Source organism: Gasterosteus aculeatus, chromosome 10, assembly GCF_964276395.1.
Source record: "Gasterosteus aculeatus chromosome 10, fGasAcu3.hap1.1, whole genome shotgun sequence".
NCBI lineage: Eukaryota > Metazoa > Chordata > Actinopteri > Perciformes > Gasterosteidae > Gasterosteus > Gasterosteus aculeatus.
Window position 1 is genome coordinate 5,212,501 of NC_135697.1, and position 20,126 is coordinate 5,232,626.

The 20,126-nt window shown below is 47.2% G+C and overlaps 1 protein-coding gene across 6 annotated transcripts in view; it reads left to right on the forward strand.

Annotated features, from left to right (window-relative positions):
* Positions 1-20,126, forward strand: part of epha10 (EPH receptor A10) — a 111,655-nt gene that overhangs the window by 8,251 nt on the left and 83,278 nt on the right. For all 6 annotated transcript variants that reach the window (XM_078081188.1, XM_040188344.2, XM_078081189.1 and 3 more), the window contains one exon: positions 19,651-19,715. In XM_078081188.1, coding sequence (XP_077937314.1) covers positions 19,651-19,715 — 65 coding nt within the window. The remainder of the gene's footprint in view (positions 1-19,650; positions 19,716-20,126) is intronic.

Below are 20,126 nucleotides of genomic sequence, written 5' to 3' on the forward strand. Positions count from 1 at the left end.
CCGTAGACGGCGGAGGATGTGATGTGGCGAGTGGCAAAAAAAGTCAACCGCTCTGCTCGGTTTATCACAACTGCAAGGGCAGGCGGAGCAGGCTGTGACTTGTTAAGTGGAGGGGCGGGGAAAGGACGGAGTGCTGTAAATCCGAATTAGAGAGGAGGCAGCAGCACATGAGCACAGAGAATACTGGGGGGAGACTCCTTTCAGTCTTTTAAAGTGCTAGTATCTTCTCTAAAGGTGACCTTTTGGCCCGTTTGTGGACGTCTCCAGGAGATGAACAGTGCCAGACTTTGGGAACGTGTGGTAAACCTGACTGTGCACTCCTGAAAAGTTAAAAGTACCCTCCAGAGTTTTCTTGTCACCAAACGACACGGTGTGTTGACGTCCGGTGTTTCCCACCGCAACACAAATGTGTGTCGTAAAATGAGTTGAGTGCATTTTATTCCTCATAAAACATTTGTGCGAGTGCATGCATGGCCGCATGAGCGAGACAAACAAAGCATTGCATAACGCTGCTAATGGTCAACAGCTCCACAGGGTACTGATGTTTTTTTTTTTAAGCTTTTAAGGGCAGGAAGGAGTTGAGGGAACAAACTGAATTGGAACTGCGTCAAGTCAATGTGTGTGACTTGTTTCTGTCTACGTGTGCACAGTGTCTACGGCGTTCCTATTGCCCTTGTGTGTTCGCGCTGCTTGTTATGCACGTTAATACAGCAACCATAAGTGCATTTCCTAACATATGTCAGTGTGTGCGTGGGGAGGGGCGGCAGTTATGGGTTCTCTTGTGTGTCTGGCTTGTGATTGCAATCAGTGTTATCAGTGGCGGATAGTCGGGTGCAGCGCGCTCCTGTTGTTTCCCAGCTATAAATGTTGCCTTCCTGTTTGCAATTCAATATGCAGCCAATCAGTGCACCAAAACAATCAGCTGCTAACCGGCTGGCTGGCCAGGCGGCAATCCAGCCCGGTGACCCGGAAGCCGAGGGAGCGCCGAGGCGGCTTGAACTCGGAATCACTCTGAGTCCGGTTGGTCCCCTCGGTCCACCTGGGCCAGGCCGGCCGGCCAATCAAAGGCCACGGCCTTCGATCAATCAACGATGCGTCGAAACAAGCAAATATTGTTCCTCAAGCAATGCACGGCAGATTCAGCGAAGCAAGTGAATTCTGCTCGTTTGGCGTCACAGGTGCCAGAACCAGAACCACAGAAAGACATCAGAAGCTTTGTTTGCGAAGGAAATATGCAAATCAAGTTGTAGCACTATAAGAGCACCAAGGAAAGTCAATAAATCCTTTAATTTTGCGCCTCAGTTTGAAGCCTAATCCACAAGCTGGCACCCTAAAGCACCCGATCTAACGCCGCCTCTGATGAGATTTGAGATTTCCAGGGGGGTATAGAAGGGTGCTGTCGAGAGTATTTAATGGAAACTAACGCCTCCAGTTTTATGTGGTCGATCGTAGACGAGAGATTAAACCATTGAGTGCGTGCTCCAACCAGATAACCACAACAGTTAGCTTTAAGGCTAAGAGCCACGTAGAGATGACGACAGCGCTGTGTGGTCCAGGTCTGCTGCTATCGGCAATGTTTTAAGTGATTAAACTCTGTGTGAAATTTAATTGTAATATTCTCCTCTTATTTTCCCGCATTCCTCACCTGATTGCTTTTTTTGCATCTGCTCCGTTTGACGTAAAGCATTTATATGAATGAGATTTTAAACAATAACATGAAAACAAAACTAAACTCTCAGGTAGACAACCTGGTAGAGCACATCCTACTGCACTTTGTCCCTCGCCATTTACCCATAACAACCAAAACTTTAGGTAATTCACACCTGTCTGCTTGCATTACATGGATCTGACCATAGGTACATACTAACAATACACTCATGTTGAGCTGTTAATTACACATTGCCATCTTAAGCACATTTTATAGTGTTCAATATGACGTGCAATCATAAAAACATTCAGAAAACAGCAATTGATACGAACATTTTTAAACTTCTGCTCCCTATGCTACTTAAGGTTTGCAATTATTGAATAGTTTTCCCAGTGTCTTTCCTGTGTGTGTGTGTGTGGTTTTCGTTGTAATTGGTTTTTGCTCTGTTAACACTTTAGTTGTGTGCTCTTGTGTGTCTGTTTTGCGTACACCTTCTATGTGAATTGATCTTAATGGGGCTACCGGCGAGTATTGTGATGGTGGCGCGCGGCAAATCCTCTGCATTTTCTTGGAAAAATCTCGCTTTTGCCTCTGACTTTGCATTTTGGACACATGCATTTACAGCGGCGAGTAAACGTGTTTGATACACTGCCGATCTTGCAGGTTTTCCCATTTACAAAGCATGTAGGAGTCTGTAAAAGTAGTTGAAGAGTACCTAAATGCTTTGTAATTGGGAAAACCTGCAAGATCGGCAGTGTATCAAATGCTTGTTCTCCCCACTGCATTTCCTCTATTCACAGGGGATTACACTGTATTTGCAGTAATTAATGTCTTTGTAAGCGTGTAATCCCTGTGTGCAGACATATCTCTGCGGTGATGTAACTGCAGAGTGGTCAGATGGTCCGGCTGGTTTGGAGCTGACTGGGACGCTTCCCTGCAGGGGCAGATGGGAAGGGATGCTTCTGCGCAGGAAGTGGCGGAGTAAAGCGCCGTCCTCCCTCCAGCCCTGTTTTTTTTTTTCTCACCCACTCCCTCGCTCCCCCTCTCTCTCAACTGCTCTTTCCATCTGTCTTCCCCTCCCTAACTACCCAACGCCCTCCCTCCCTCTTTCGCTCATTCCCTTTTCGCCTTCTCCTACTCCATCGAACTCGCTCACGCAATTGAACTTGGCAGTGTTTCAGGATTGAGTGGCTCGAGTAAATGGCGGATTACCTGCCTTTCAGAAGTGTGTGTTTGGATGTGATGGGGGGGAGGAAGGTTAAAGTAATGGACTTTGCTGGAAGGTCGTTTGAAGGAGCCTGCCACTAAATGCCTAAATGCCCCGGTAAATGCTCACTGGAGTCCATTCATCGTTTGGATCACGTGGATTTGCGTGTGAATGCAAAATGCAACATGTTTTTCTTTACAGAACATGAGACCAGTGTGAACTTTTCTGCCAAGCAGCAAAAACAGTTGTGGGCGTATGACGTGACACACATCGCAACATCATGTAGCCCTGGAACACATGACCTCATTCACGTCCCCGTCCCCCCACACAGAGCATGAAGGAAAGAGAAACCTTGCTTTTAACACCCCCCCATCTTCCTTTCGAGAAGAGAAGCTGATGAAAAATTCAGCTGTGAGTCGATGAGTGGATCCAAGGAAAAGCTTTGATTTGGCTTCTTTTTCAACTGCCATGGGTTCTTCCTTGTCAGTTCCATTGTTCCTCCCTTACTCTGTCATTCCCCCCCTTTTTTTCTCTCCACGCGTGGACGAATGGAAACAGCTTCTTGTGACGCTGCCACGGTTCAAGCAGTGTGATCATCGGTCTCTGGGCAGCACTCTTGCGGTCAACATTTTCCCTGCGCTTGGCTTGAAGTGCTAACCTTCTGCTCATGGAAACCACGTGGCCTTAGCGGTTCAATGGGTTTCTGACCCGTGCCTCTGTCCCGCGGTGGAAGATATGGCCATTAAACACTTTGTGCTGACGCGCGCTGATTTATGCCGGCTTTCGAAATTGTAAACTGTCCCGTAATGCTTCCAAAAGTTATTTTTTTTCTTCTGCTACAACTATTTTTCTAATATCCCATTTACCTTTTGTTCATTCTTTCGTATAATTCTCATTATGTTGACACATATAGGAGGGCTGTTAAAATCGCCAGCAGGCAAGGGCACAAGGAAAGGAACCACTATTGAGAGGACAACACTGAATGTAATCTGTTTATTCAAGCTCGCGTCTAGTCTCCCTCCCGTCTGCTGCTCTCTCTCTCATTGCGAACTCGACAAACACACACACACACACACACACTAACCCCCTCCAACACTTCCGATACTTTATGAAAAGAACAGAGGTCCTTCCCTTATCTCACAGGTGAAATCTGGAAAAATGAAAGTGTGGCATTTGCATTTTAATTTGCCCTCAATCAGGCATTGTGTTTGCCGTTGCGGATGAAATTGCCTGCTGTTTGCTCCTCGTTCCTATTTATAGGGGCGCCGCGGCGAGAGGCGGTCCCCAAATTCAAATCTGCCTGCTATCACGGAGTATGGAGATGAGGCTCCCTCTCCCCTTTCCCCTGTCACTCAGTCTCCGTGCGTCTGTCCTCCTCCACCTTTCTTCCTTTGTTACCCCCCCCCGAACTATAACATGTCAGACTGCCCCTCTCGTTGCTCATTGCCGGGAGGGCGAACACACAGATTTCATTAGCGATGCCGCGTGGCGCGCTGCCCGTCTCTGAAGGGCCCCGGCAGTCATGGAATCAGGACCCCGCTCTGACCTCATCAGCTCAGCCCTCTGTCATCCCATCCAAACCCCCCCCCCCCCGCACCTTGATATCTCCCGCCATCCAGCCACCCGTTCTTTCCGCTCCAGCCGTCTATAACATGGCCATAAGCTGTCTGAAGGGCCTCCTTCACACGACTGACTGCTCCGTGGAGACCAGAGCAGTGCAGGTTTAACCCACTACTGGCTGCAGGCTCTGATAGGTGTCTGTGTGCGAGGCCCAAGGCTGTGTTTGCACAGGTTATTGTACAGTGAATCAATAGAAATACCAGCATAAACAGCAAGTTTGAAGGGAATAGAACCGGCAAAAGAGTGGAGCTTGTTTGTTAAAGCACCACAGTGGATGGGTTGTAACCTCGACACGTTCTGCATCGTTGTCCTGGTCTGTTTTTCCTTTAAATGTCACACAGGACAAATCCGACCGCACCGGAGGTTTTCTCCGCAGTGTGTGTTTGGCCGCCGAGAGCCCCTCGTGATCGAATGCCTCACTGTCATCGTCTGTGATGGCTTTCTGGTTGTAAAACGAGGCGTACTGTAGTTTGATCAAATCCCCCCTCAGGCGCTCCGTGGACTGTGATTGGTTCCCGCGTCGCCCGGCGGCGGCGTCGCCCCTCACTCGATAGGCAGAGACCTCCTGGGATGCGACCTTTTGAGCTGTGCACTGGCTGATGCGTTTGTGGCGTACAAGGTGTCAGGGAGAACTTTGGAGGTCAAGACACACGCCCTTTACCCTTTACCCTTTAACCCTCAGGGAGGAGTCAACAGAAGGGCAGGAAGCTCTCCGAACCAAAGGGCAGCGTGTGTCACGTCACTTATAGAACATTGTGTCATTAGTCTAGCAGATTGTAGGGATGTGTACGGTTGTTTCTTTTTCATTTTAATCAATTGCTGTTGTTGGTTGAAATCCCTTGATGCATCCTCGTGATGTGGCGTTGCTTTAGTGAGGTTCGTGCACAGAGATGACCTGGTTTGGTTAAAGGAAACACCACAGTTTGGGACAGAATGCAGACTTTTTAAATCGATATTATAGGACCTTTGCATGTTAAAACGATTTTAGACGTGATTTTAGTCAATTGTGGGTTTTTTGGAGAAGAGACCTCAGCAGAAAATAAAAATCTTTTGACTGATGAAATGCTGAAAGAATCTCAAACGGGAGAAGCAGACAGCAAAGCTGGCAAGAACAGTAAAAAACTGACAAGTCGTGGTAGGAAGCTGTCGTCATGGTTATAATCCTCGGTCTGCTTGAGGTTTGCATGTTTATTTTTACACGCACGATTAAAAAAAACCTTTGGCAAAAAAATGGGCACACAACAAAAGTATTACACTTTAGATAACAGGAACTATTTTCTGTGTAAGTAAATTATATACAGTATATAAATACAGTAAATAAAGAAATCTCTTTCCAGCTGTAATGATAATTATATCATTAAGGCTGTAAATTAAACAGCAACGGGAGGAAAGGTGTTCATATATTTTTGTATCCTAATTCTCTAAATAACAGAAATTGAGGTAGAAAAACATCCATCTCGCTATTGTAAATCTGTGCCCAATTAGTCACTGCTAATTATGAAAATGCTGTTATTGAGGTAATGGTGTTTAGTGACGGCATTATTAGTGAGAGCTGAGTTCGCTAATTATCTTAAGGCCTCATCTGCAGATTTTATCACTCAACATGTTGCCTCCCTTGCTCTCCACACGTCCGTCCCGAGGCTACGGTGCCCCCCCCCCGCCCCCCCCTCATGTGACTCATGGAAGTGAGCGGTGACTGTGTGTGAGTAGCGCGGCACAAAGGGAAACGTGAGTCCCTTTGCTGTGCTAGGTTGACTATGCATGTCTTATTTGCGTCTGGATGACTTGGTGAGATACTGTCACGGTGCAGAGGAGTGCTGCCACTACCACCAGCCCTGCCGGATGGGGATGGATTAAAGGGAAGACGTAACCAACCTGGGACTCAGTGTTTAGTTCAGTAAACGTTTGAATTTGCGGTTGTGCCGTCTCAGAAGAATAGATCCTCTGTAGCGGCAAAGTCGCACCTCCCGTGACGTACCAGAAGATGATTTATGTTGTCACGCTGAGAAAAGACTTCCTGTTTACCCGCGGCGCTCTCTCAGCTGCCCCGTCCTCCCCAGTGAGGGAAGCAGCCGCCTCAGGCATTAGCACCCATGGAAGTGTAGCGGCGGCCCTGCAGTTAACAGTTTGAGGAAAACAAGCAATTAGCTCTGATAATTAAATCCTCCAGTCGGTAGAACCGGTCCTGCTACTCTGCCCATTTACACAAACAGAGGAATCTGTCAGTTGAAAAAAGAGACGAGGAATTACCAGATTAATTCCCTTCTATTATCTGCGCTACGATAAGCAAATAAACAATTGGCTGCGGAGGAATGAAATGGGATAATGGCTGGTTGGGGGGGTGGAGACTGTGTAGTGTCACAGATGGGCAGGGTGTATGTGCAGCTATGCGTGTGCACGTGCCAGTGTTTGCATTCTGCCCGGTAGGGTTCTTGTTTACCCAAAGGGCCCACCTTTGGGGGGGGGGGGGAGGGTCGGGCATCAGAAAGCGAAGTGCTCATTGTCTCATTAGTCGCACTTTGATTTTATTAATTACTGACCGACTGCTACATCTGGCATTCTAACCGCACACTGCCACCGCTTCACTCTCCATTACTTATTTATTGCCTTGGTAACTAATAACTATGATTTCCCAAGGAGTCCTCCTCGCTGTGTGTGTGTGTGTGTGTGTGTGCCTTTATGCGCTTATCCAGGCTGCATCACTTGCTTGGGAGCTTCCACGTTTCTACAGATTCCTCACATTCCGGCAAATCTTGTTGTGACTCTTTGAGCAGACTGCTCAATCTTGCTGATGAGCTCCCGTCTGATATGAATCTAATATCGGCAGATTATTAAAGGTTGGCTGAATGGCAGTGTGCTGCTACAGAAACTTTTCTTCCAGAATATAAGCCCGGCTTTGGCACAATGCACACCTGGAGAACTCTCATTGCATTTGCCGTTTTTATTCAACAGGTGAACTCAACTCATGACTGACTGGTCGCATTACGTTTGCTCTCCTGGTGATTCTAGTAGTCAATGTTTTGGCACACAGTTGATCAGTTTAAAGACCCCAACATTGATTGATTGGAATACACCACCCTACAGCTAGAAAACACTGCCCCCAAACTCTTCCCTCTACAAACTTTAAGGCTCTATAACTACATCACACGGTTGTGTCCTCTGCTCCCCATGTGCAATATTTGATTATTTAATAATCAAAGTAATCAAATATCTGATTATTCGTAGTCTCTTGAACATACACACGCTCAAAGGCACTGAATCATATGAATTGCTAATCGCCTGCACTCGTCCTCCGTTTCCTTCACACACTCATACTGGACTCGTGTCACAGCGGACAGACGGCCTGTTTTTCTGTCCTATTGACTGCTACGACCGAGCCGCCTTGTCCTCTCCCTCGCTGCCTGCCTGGCGCAGCTAGTTATGGAGCCTACTGACTGATTGGCTGTCGGCCCCATCGATTCCCAAGGTCGCACTGCAGGCTATTGACAAATGGTCCCTTAATGCCGTCCCTCCCTCCCTCCCTCGCTTCTTCCCTCCACCCTTTACCTCTCTCATATATTCCTACTTCTCTCCTCTGTCCGCCTTACTATCTATCACTTACCTCATTTCATCCCCCCCCCACCCCACCCCCCAATCTTGCCGCATTCATCCGTTGTTTCCGTCTATCCATTCTTCTTTCTTTCCATCTCCTCTGCGTCCTTTGCTGCTATCGCTCATCGGGGCTGCAGAGATCGATGCGGAGGATAATGGCCGCTGGGCTCGTGGGGGCAGGTGGGCAGGAGGCTGTCCGGGGTACACCCGAATCCGAACCGCGTGACGGGAAGCGATGGTAAAGATGAATGGATGAGGTGGGGTTTATCGCTTATCGGCGGTGTCGCTCCAGGTAAATCAGAGGAGGAGTGGAGGGAACGGAACAAGGAGACACAGGAAGAATCAAAGCGGAGCGGCAGGGTGAGGAGTGTCTGCCCGAGGGCCACCGCAAGACACACAGGGTGGCTGCTAAGACACCGGGTGATGGGTGAGGAGAGAGCCGAAGGTGGCGTAGCGCTGACTTTGTGGATTTACTGAGTTAAAAGAGGTGGTCAATGAACGTCCAGAGCCAGAGGGCTCTGCTCAAAGTCTTCAGGATTCAGGACGTAGCGTCACCATCACCCACAGTAGAGCCGGCTGATACGGTCCGTCTATAGTCGACTTATGTGGACAAGGGTTTGGGATTTTATAACGCAACATCTAGCACTGTTCTGAAGCTTAAATGATTAAAAAAGCCGTTATTGTCTGATCCCTGTGGGTATCCGGCCTTTTCCAGCCGCATGCTTGGCGTCCAACCCAGTAGAGCAGAGGCGAATGGAGTGTTCTCCGTGGACGTGATGGGAGGAAAAAGCCCAAATCAACATGAAAGACCCACCTCTTACAAAAGGGACATTCTCATTAACCCGGCCTCAGGGATGTGACCTGATGGAGCGATGACCACATTAGACCGTCACCGGAATCAGGGGGATTTCTTATGTGCATTTATGCGTTTGAATGTTTCCTGGGTCACTGTTTCAGTGGATCACGCATCCTAAAAAGAAAAAGCCCAGAAGGCTTAAGCGTAGCAGTAAGTGGGCTTAAAGTGGAGGTTATCATTTCGTTCTTGAATGTAAAATAATCCACTGTTACGGACACAATCACCAGATGGCTAATGTGTATGTATTAACCCGGTTTAACTGCTGCATTTCCTTAAGAAAGTGTATTTTCTTCTCCCTAGCTTTTCTTTCCATTCGTTGATGGCTCTAAAAGGATGGGAGGCGGCCGTCTGGCCTGCCCTTAGGCATAGAGCATACGTCTTTTATATTACCGCTCAGAGGCTATGGCTATGCACTATTATCTGAGTGATGAAATTTGCTTTCCAAAAGTCCCTATTTAGAAACCTTTGGCTCTAATCCGTCAACAATATGAACCAAGAATTATGAACCTGAAGTAATATGGTTCTAATTTTTATATTGGAAAACTTAATGAGATAATGCAGAATATGCACATTGAAACATCCCAAACAAAAATGTAATGAATAAGCAGGGTTGTCAAAGACAAACTGACTATTGCTGCCTGTGTGTCCTGTAGACGGCTACATGGCATTTGCTCACTTTATTTTCCCTTCCTGACTCTTTAGATGGGGAACCCCGCCACGCCTGAAAGAAGCCGCCCAGTGTGCTCAACAGAGGAACTGATTAAATTATAAGAAATGCAAAATTAGGCTTAATAAGCTTTAGGGAGAGCCAACAGTGGTGATACATCCGTGATTTAAGTGGAACGTACTTAATGAGGGAGGTAATTATTTAACCTCGTAGCGATACAGAATCCGCTCAGCAGGTGATCAATTGAACACATCACGCCATCACTTTGCATTGATTATTCAGAGCAGCGTGTCGTGACAAACTTTTTAGTTTGGTTTTCTTTTTGTTCATTTTGAGCACTTAGCAGCGCTAACTAGCTCCCAGGGGAAACCCTGCATATATATATATATATATATATATATATATATATATATATATATATATGGAGCTTATGCAGCTATTCAGTCTCCCCATAAGACATCTTCTGTTTGTTTGTTTTGGGTACAGCCAGTGTGTGTTTGTCAGATGCTTGTCGGGTTAGTCACATTTCAGGGTGACACACGTGTTACACCGTCCTGTTTTAGGGATCAACAAGCTGTAGATGATATAAGATGCGCTCGAGATGCCATATGGATTGAGCTGTTTATACATGTTGACCCTCCGACAGCCCTGTGTACATCAGCACTGCTGCAAGTATTTCTTTGTTCAGCAATATAAAAGAGCAAAATAAGCAGGAAGAATAAAGGAGATGGGGAGAGGTGAATGTAGAAGACAACCTAATTTACTCTAAAGTGGTTCAGATTGAACCAGAGGGAAAACAAAGTCAGCACAAAACCGTCTACACTTTATATACTTATGTAAGTGCTCTTCCCTCCCTTCTAGTCCCTCGCTTATGAATTTGAGGGAGGGGGGTGGAGGGAGCAAGGAGGGGTGAATAGAAATGGTGCAGGGCAGAAAGAATGAGAAAAAGTGATGAAGAGATCTGGCTTAACAATAAGGACTGCGTGCGTTGGTGGGGGGTTGGAATGCCACATTGGGGCATTCCATATGTGCCATATTGGGCCCGTGTTAGGAAAGAGTTGCCGATTTGTTTTTCCCATCTTTGTGAAGAACTGCACATGCCCGGTTCCGGTTTAGAGCAGAACTTCCCACAGACTGGGTCTGGACCCGCAGGGCATATTGTTACTGTCACCAAATCCATTTCTTCAAAGATCATTTGTCAAGATGTATTAACCGTACACGTTTGGTTCACATTCTGAATGTTTGTGACGCTCTGACTCTGCACATTGGATCTAATACGAGGGTCTGGCGTTCATTCAGTTACCAGAGGAGGAGATCGCTCTGTTCACGTCCCCTAAATGGTGAAGTGTGATTCAACAGGCGCTTGTGGAATTCTAGTTGGGGTCATTTAGGATGGAGCCATAACAGACGAGCCAGGGTGTAAACGTTGAACCTGGCGAGAAGACGACTAACGCACACGCACACACTGCTTCCCTCTCTTTTCCCTCGCTGCCATATTATTTCTCTGCCTCTCCGACACCAAAGTGTAAGGCCCTGGCCGGCTCTGTCCAACGGAGCGGCCTGTGTGAGTGTGGCCTGCTGGCTGCCTGGACCGAGGAGAGACTCTGGGAGAAGATGGAGGTGAAGCAGTGGCTCAGTGCAACGATGCAGACGTGTATTATTTAGCAGTTCTCAGAAAGGCTCACGAGTAAGACGTTCCCTGAACTAAGACCTGGGGATTGGTGCCTACGTGTGGATTAAAGACTCCACCACACACACACGCACAAACACACACACTTACATGCTGTACATCCAATAAATGCTGGCATTCAAGATTTTGAGTCTGATGATGCACGACATATGCAGGGGCACTTGTATTCTGCAGGCACAAATCCAAACTATATTAACCTGTAGAATTGTGCGCATGTGTTGGTGTGTGTGCGGACACGAATGCTGCGCATTGAAGTTTGACTTTTACACTCGTAAAAAACACGTTTTAATGTCATTTGAAACATTGTTCTGCACTGAAAAGGTCAACTTTGGAGTTGTTCACCACAATGGGGGAAATATAATGATCTGTTTTTATCTGCGAGTGTCATTAAAAGAGGGAGAAGTTTGCTTCACCCTCTTAAATCGGCATTCAGTGACATTTACGGCTTTTTTTGTTTTTGGGGTGGGAGAAATTTTGGTGAAATGCCGTAATAAGGCTGTATCTTTTTGTGGAAAAATGAATGAACCCTCTGTGCTTTCAGGTTGTACCGATGTAGCCATCCACATGTATATATGTATGTATGTAAATCTCACTTGAGCCTCCGTCCTCTGCTCCTTCCCCTCCTCAGACGTTCCTGTAACAATCTGTGAGATGCAGCGTATACGTGCACTCTTCCCCTAACATGTGTATCCGTAAACTCTGAGCACGTCTATTATGCAAGCCCATTTAAAGCTGGCTCACCGAGCACCCTAACATCCTTAAATAGGGCAATGCATAGCATGCCGTGTGGAAATGTGGCTGCATGTCAGAGAAAATCAAAGTCATGCTTGTTACTGAATAAACACACCATTTTTAAAAACTTGTTAAATCGTAAGTAGTTCAGTATCCTTAGTCTTATTTTTATTTACTTATTTTTTTTTTTTTTTTATTGGTCTTGAACAGTGGAATGAAAATAAAAAAGTTAAACGATGCTTGTGATTAAATATATTGAATGGTTTATTTTTAGCTATCTCTTTTTGGACGGTAAATCATTTTTACATTCTCGGAGAGGAGAGTGATGAAGGGTTAAAATACCCAATTGGAGGCCATCTGGGCTCCTTCGGTCGGTGACGGCGGATGTATTCACCGTGAAAAGCCTTTAAACTGGACACATACTGCAGCGGTGTCTCTTAAAAATTCATTGAGTGCTGCAGGCGAGTTGTTTCATGCTTTGTGGGATACGGTCCAGGAACAGGCGTTCAGTGAATGAAGCCCTTCAGGAGCTCCGTGTTGCCTGTTTTTACATCTCTATCGATGCCGCACAAATTGTTCTTCGTAGAGATGGAATTGTGACTGGTTAAACGCCTTGTGCGTTGTTCTTCTTCCTCTTGGTTAATTTAACAGAGCAACGTGAGACTTTGGACCGGTTTCATAATGATGGAAACACTATTTGGTTTGAATCATGTGAGTAGCACTTTAGTCTAAGCAGCAGCGCAACAGTTCACTGGTTCACGTCATTGTCTCGATAACAAGCACATAGTTTCTGTTGGCCAGAAAGCCAGTGTGGGCGTGAGTCATGGACACAAAGTGTTCATTTTATTTGTCTCCATCTGTAGCTGTGTTAGTGATTTCATAACCCAGCCGATGAAGTCACGGCGGCGCCATGCTCACTCCTTTTGGATCTACCGGCAGCGAGGCAAAGAACCCAGAAAGCAGAGCGCTGAGTCATTCCAGTGTGGTGGACACGCCGTGTCTATATTTAAGTCTTTCATCGTCCTTCATCCTCGAGCTGTTGTCTGTCTCTTCTGTTTCTATCTATGTCTCTCCCCAACATGTTTATTGCTTTTAGTTGCCGTGACGCTTCCTGAAGTGCTTTCAGCCTTTGTCCCATCGCCCACCACTCAGTCCGACCTTTAAATAGGTTCTTTTTGAAAGGTCCACTCGTTCCTTTAAACGGTTCATACATTTTCTAAAAACTTCTGCTTCTTAAATTTAAGCTGACATGCTTTTTTATGCGGTTGCTTCACAGTTAATTCCGCCATTTTAGTCTGAACAGTTTGACTTTCAGCCTAGTTTCCAGTGAAGCACTGTTCTCAGGCCTGTACCGGAGAGCCACTCAATGAGCCCCGACGGCGCTCACTTTATCAACCCAGACAACCAATTACAATCTCTTAGACTTCGAGGACCCTACAAATGAAAATGACTTCTACTGGCCTGTGGTCTCTTTATCCCCTTTTCTCTTGTTTTGCTTCCGTCTTCTGTCGGCCCCCACAATCTTTCTCCTTCCTTTTCCCTGTTTGTCTGGGAAACAAAAACCTCGTTGCCGTGGAGCTTGTGAACAAGATATTGTAATCAAAACGCCCCGCGGGTATGTGTTTATCCAGCAGCAACACAACCTGTTGTTCCCTCTCCTTTTTTTGTTTTTTATTCTACGATCTATCACTCACACCCGTAATTGAGCTTTTTCCTCCCCCACCATTTATTCCCACTTCTTCCTTAAACACACACTTGCTTTCGCGGCTCCTCCGACTGGCTCAATGACTCTTTTCTTTCGTTTCCTTGAGCGCACCCAAACATGCATACACACACTCGCTTTATAACTCCTGGAAGCTATCGGTCCTAACAGGTGGTCATTCAGATTCAAGACCGGCGCTGCAGGAGAGGTAGAAAGAGGGGAGGGGGGGGGGGGGCAGGGGGAGATGAGGCGATTACAGTGATCAGGAAGGCAAATGACGTGTCGCTGACATACAGGGACGTGAACATTATGCAGCATGGGACGTAGTCTACTTGGCCTCTGGGGGTTGAAGGTCGTTTGGAAGCAGCGCCTGCTGTCCGTTGGGAGGGATATACAGTAAACAGCGATTGATAACTCCCGAAATCAATAAATGAATCCATAAGACAGGTGATCATGAGTAGCAGCCCTAGTGGCTGCATTGGCAGCTTACTCCAGCACAGAGTACAGACCAGGGCCCCATGCGTTGCACCATGAGAGCAGTTAACCGATAACCCCATTGTCTAGCATAGTGCAGGTAATTGCATCGTGGGCTTCAGAGAGCTGACAGCGCCGTCTCTTTACAGTGTGTCACACCACCCAAGTGCAAAGTTTAATGACTCTGTTAAAGGAGAGCCCCTTTTAGAAGTTAATGCGCGCTGCTGATGGAACTACTATTATGGTATCACTGGCTTGTGTGTGTGTGTCAGGGACAAAGAGTTCGCCTGTACCATTTGTCTAAGAAGGTGTGTTTGTTCCTGATTTGTGTGGTGTGTGTGTGTCCGTTTATACCCAACATTTATCTTTTATGTGCCCGTTTGTTTTTATGTGACATCTTCATATCCTCATCCATTTATTATTATTTTTCATTTGTTCTCCAGAACATCACTGTGTTCCTTCTGTCCAACCATATATCACCTTCCCGCCCACGCCCGTGGGCAGCAGGGTGGTGCAGCAAACAGGGAGATTGTTTCTCGTATAAAGTGCCATGCTCTAGTCTCCCCCGAACAGGACTGCGAGTCCCAGTCAGCCCTGGGGGGCCTCTGCTTCTGTCTTTCTGTGTAGTGGGAAATTAGGTTGCAGCTTTCCTCCTGAGATCGGAAAACTACGCCTTGCAAAGACTTACCCGTTGTTTTATTTTACATTTGCTACGTACTGCTCTGAACTATCCACAACCCTCATTGCTCACTCACGTCCTCAGTGTGACAAAATTTATGTCAGTTTTTATTTGCGGTTTTCTTAAGACGGACTGTTCAGATGAGTAACTGAAGGGGTTTTTCTTCTTCTCTTTCTACGCTCTGACCAAAGCCAGAATGGTCGACCTGGACAAATTACTGCAGCCGCATGGCTTTGCATGGATGGCGGCTTCAGTCCAGTCTGTTTCTGCAGCATTTGTCAATGTCAGCCGATTGCTCTGCTTGTCTGCTAAGTCCCAGTTAACATCTGTATGCACAGATCCAAGTGGAATCTGTCAATAAGTCCCAAGTCGAGTCAAGGCTGCGGCCTCTCGAGTCAAGGCTGCGGCCTCTCGAGTCAAGGCTGCGGCCTCTCGAGTCAAGGCTGCGGCCTCTCGAGTCAAGGCTGCGGCCTCTCGAGTCAAGGCTGCGGCCTCTCGAGTCAAGGCTGCGGCCTCTCGAGTCAAGGCTGCCGCCTATGAAATAGGTCTCTAGTCCGTGAAAGCCAGTCACGCGTATCAAGGCCTTCAGGCAACTTTAGATCATTGAGGGCTGAAACCAAGTCATGTCACATGACTTTTGTAGCAAAACGCATGTCCGGGTGCATGTCCTTCAAGTCTTTATTACATATGTTCTTATTCAAGCTGTTAATGGTAGTTCCTACATGCTGCAGATGCGATCAAGTATCTTCAATCTAAAGGATATTCTATCTGAACGGCAAAAGGTGCCTACAAATTTGTTATTGAACACCTTAATGTTTCACTTCAAGTCTTCCCAGTCTTTAGGGAGAACAATCTCCATCCTCTGATGGGAGTCCAAAAGTCATTCCTATCCTCAGGCCGTTTGAAGTCTCCGTTCCTCCCCCACTGCGAAGGGTAGTGGCCGGGCAATGGTGGTCCCAGTGCAGCATCAGTGGCCTTGGTTTGTCCCCGTCGTGGTGCTCCGTCTTCTGGCAGGTTGAGCCTCCTGAGCCCTGCAGTCTGCCTTGGGGTGGGCTGGCTGATGAGTATCCCCCGCAGGTCTTGGTGAGGACAGCCAGTGCCTGAGCTGATCCTGCCTCGGGGCTAAAGAGCAAAGACCAAGACGAATTATGATACAATCTGCGTTCACTGGGCAGGATTTCAATGCTCTGTGTCTGTAAGGATGCAACATTATATATCAGGGAGCTGGATGACTTTGCCTGTGACAGAAAGCCGTATGCAGGGTCTGCCTTTACCATCAGTCCAGAATTGTCACATTTAGTTCTAGCAAAAAGGACGAAAACAGTGAAAGCCATTGAATGTTCATGTTTCCTGTTGCCGTCTGTGACTGTACAAAGGAAGTTTCCGCCCCTTTGCAACCCGTGTCATGTCATCTGTTTTCTATTAGCAATGAAAGTCGGCCACGTCTTTTCCTAAAATAGGCTAAGGCCTAAATCGGAAACCTGGCTCAGTGATCTACATTATTCATCTAATCATGGGTAATTATTTAAGAAACAAGCATTGAAATTGGTGTTTAGTAGCTTGTGTGTCTCGTCCTATTAGTCGCCATGGGCAGCAGAGAGGCAGAGCTTTTGTTTCTTTGTCACATGTTCTTTCTCTAACTACACCCCCTATACCCAAGAGTTACCCTTTGGTTTTCTTTTCTGTCTGTGTTTGTCTCTCTCTCTCCCCCCTCGTGCCCCCACAGGCCCATTAGTGTGTCTAACTAGGCTGTGATTACAGGACTTATGTGTTCAGTGTGTGATCATAGGGCCAACTTTGTCCTGTGGGTCTCTCTCTGTGACTGACTGCTCACTAAGGCACACTGATCCCTTTGTGTATTGCCCCAAGTATTCATTTATTTGCACTTGGCTCTCTCTTGCTGAACTGACTTATTTAGTCTATTCTCCCTTTCAAGTTGTCTCTCTGTCTTGCTCCCCTTCGCCCTCGTCCGCCTCCCACCTGGGCCTTTTCTCAGTGTCTCTCCACCACCCTTGGCCTCTCCCGTTCTAATCTCCTCCAAATGCCTCTCTGTTATCAGCTAACCACAGAGCCATGCTTTGGGCACCCGGCAGCGTTAACCCCCAAAATACTAAAGTATTTAGTAAAGGACTTCTCAGGGTCGAGCGAGGCTTCCCCGCCTGCCGACCAAGGTGTTTCACGCCCCCCAAAAAGACGCAAAAAGACAGCTATGCATTCAGATATCAACATGTGGCGACGATGAGACGACATTCTTACAATAAAATCGATGTAAAATTGTTAACGATCCTCGCCTACGCGAAAATGGCCTCGGGAAAAAAAAAAGAATGTAAAATGACGTTTTCTAAAGTTATTTTTACTAATAAAGTAAAATGGTTCGTTTGAGAAGTTCATCCATCTTCAGGTTTTCTTGATGCAGTTGATGTTTCTTATTGCCACGGATACACTAAAAAATAGTCTTCCCTCCCCCCATTTCGGAGTTCGGCACGTCTACATGTGAGCGTCCATAGCTTCGCCGTCAGAGCAGTCAGTGAGGTTGTGTTTTAAAGGCCTCCACCTTGAGTTATGCTGCGTAGGTTTCTACTCTTTGCGGCCATGTGCCGGGTTGTCGATGTGGCGGAATACTTTTCATGTAGCAGTGGGTATGAGACCAAATTCTCAAACAACAACAAGGTTTTTTTTTTTTTGTCAAAGAGTCTACACTATCACGACTGCCACAGAGGTCGTTTTTAATGGTCCTTTCAAGGCTGTTTGTTAAAAGTATAAGCGGAAAGCAGAAGTACATGACTGAAGGTGGCACTCTCCAAGGGTGTTTTTTCAAATTGTAAAAGGGTTTTGTCTCCTATTACCACAAAGGTGTGTGTGTGTGTGTGTGTGTGTGTGTGTGTGTGTGTGTGTGTGTGTGTGTGTGTGTGTGTGTGTGTGTGTGTGTGTGTGTGTGTGTGTGTGTGTGTGTGTGTGTGTGTGTGTGTGTGTGTGTGTGTGTGTGTGTGTGTGTGTGTGTGTGTGTGTGTGTGTGTGTGTTTGTGGGGGGGGCGCGGTTCCTCCACTGCAGTCTTTCTTAACCAACAAGCATAGGTTACTTTAATGTAAGCAAATCCTTTAAAAATTAGGCAGTAATGCCCCCCCCCCCCCCCCCCATGTGTCGCTACAGATGTCGATGTTACATTATAGATTAGGATAAATGTGCTGATGAAGGCTTTCACGTACGCCCGCTGACTTTGAAATGACCATTTTTGCTCTGCTCAAACACAACTGGACTTTAAACGGTTTCTTCTTTGGGTGCCGAGTCCGCTTTACACCGTGTGGTTAGGTAGTATTTTCATGTGGTTGATGTACTTGGATCCTGTACTTTTAAGTAAAACTAGCAGTTTTACTACAACTGAATATTTTGTTGTTGTTGCTGTTTAATTGTTTAAAGTATACTGTAGATATAAATAAATCAAAATAGGTCATCCACGTAAATCGTGTAGATCCGAAGAGCCACCGTTTCTGAGATTGGACAGACGCTCAGCGCTCCCCTGTCCGTGGTCCTAAGAACAGACACCCAGCGCTCCCCTGTCCGTGGTCCTAAGAACAGACGCCCAGCGCTCCCCTGTCCGTGGTCCTGATAACAGACGCTCAGCGCTCCCCTGTCCGTGGTCCTGAGAGCAGACACCCAGCGCTCCCCTGTCCGTGGTCCTAAGAACAGACGCTCAGCGCTCCCCTGTCCGTGGTCCTAAGAACAGACACCCAGCGCTCCCCTGTCCGTGGTCCTAAGAACAGACACCCAGCGCTCCCCTGTCCGTGGTCCTAAGAACAGACGCCCAGCGCTCCCCTGTCCGTGGTCCTGAGAGCAGACGCTCAGCGCTCCCCTGTCCGTGGTCCTGAGAGCAGACGCTCAGCGCTCCCCTGTCCGTGGTCCTGAGAGCAGACGCTCAGCGCTCCCCTGTCCGTGGTCCTGAGAGCAGACGCTCAGCGCTCCCCTGTCCGTGGTCCTGAGAGCAGACACCCAGCGCTCCCCTGTCCGTGGTCCTAAGAACAGACGCCCAGCGCTCCCCTGTCCGTGGTCCTGAGAGCAGACGCTCAGCGCTCCCCTGTCCGTGGTCCTGAGAGCAGACGCTCAGCGCTCCCCTGTCCGTGGTCCTGAGAGCAGACGCTCCCCTGTCCGTGGTCCTGAGAGCAGACGCTCCCCTGTCCGTGGTCCTGATAACAGACGCTCAGCGCTCCCCTGTCCGTGGTCCTGGGAGCAGACTAAGTTAACACTGTCTCACGGGGGAATTGAAAGCTATATGAAGGTATCGTTGCACTCTGGACTTGTTTTGAGAGCTTCAGGGTTGTTTTCTTTGCTGCCAGTGGTGCTTTTTTACTGATCCAGGATGATGGAAAGCACTCTTTGAGTTCCAGTTTGAGTCCTACAGATGGTATCAGAATCAGAAGCCATTTATTGCCACGTATGGTACACATAGAGGAATTTGACTTGGTACATTAGTGCAATATAATATATATATATAAGAGTTAATTATAACATTAATATTAATGCACTGTCATGTGTTCACCCGTGACCAGCTTTTGATATACCTGCCTCTATGTCAATGGCCTTCTGCAGTTATTCCACCCTAAACATGTCATGATGCACTTGTTGGACTTTACGGGTTCATCTTTTGCGTTATTCGTTGACCTACCCGCACACTGTTGGCAACGTAGTTTATACTGATGACAGGAAATGAATGCAGACTGGCTCTTAAATCCCTCACGCTGACCTCTACTCTTCTGTTTGTGTTTCCCCCTCCCTTTATTTCCTGCAGTGGTGCTGCTGAATTCTAAAGAGACTCAGGCGGAGCTGGGCTGGACGTCCTATCCCCCCAACGGAGTAAGTGTGCTTACTCGCATTTTTCACCTGCGGTCCGTGGGTTTGTTTATTTTTCCGTTCATGTGCTTTGCTCCAGAACACAGCTGGCCCAGACCACTTCATTTCCAACCCCCTGCAGCCCCCCGCCTCACTCCGTTTCTATTTCTTGCCTCTTCTCCTCAGCGTTCCCTTCCTTTCTCACACCTTCTCCTCTCTTCCAGTCCAGAGCTCACTATTTATTGATGGGGCTCATGCAGGCGAGGCTGCTGCGGTGTCCAAACGAGTTACGCAGACATTCCTCTACACGGATAAATGTGCCCCTCTCAGTATTGATCGCTTGAAAAAAAAATAGAAGAAAAACAGCTTAGTGCTAAGTTATGACTAATTTAGCACCGGGAGCACTTTTTAATTTTTTTTAAAGAGACAGCTAAA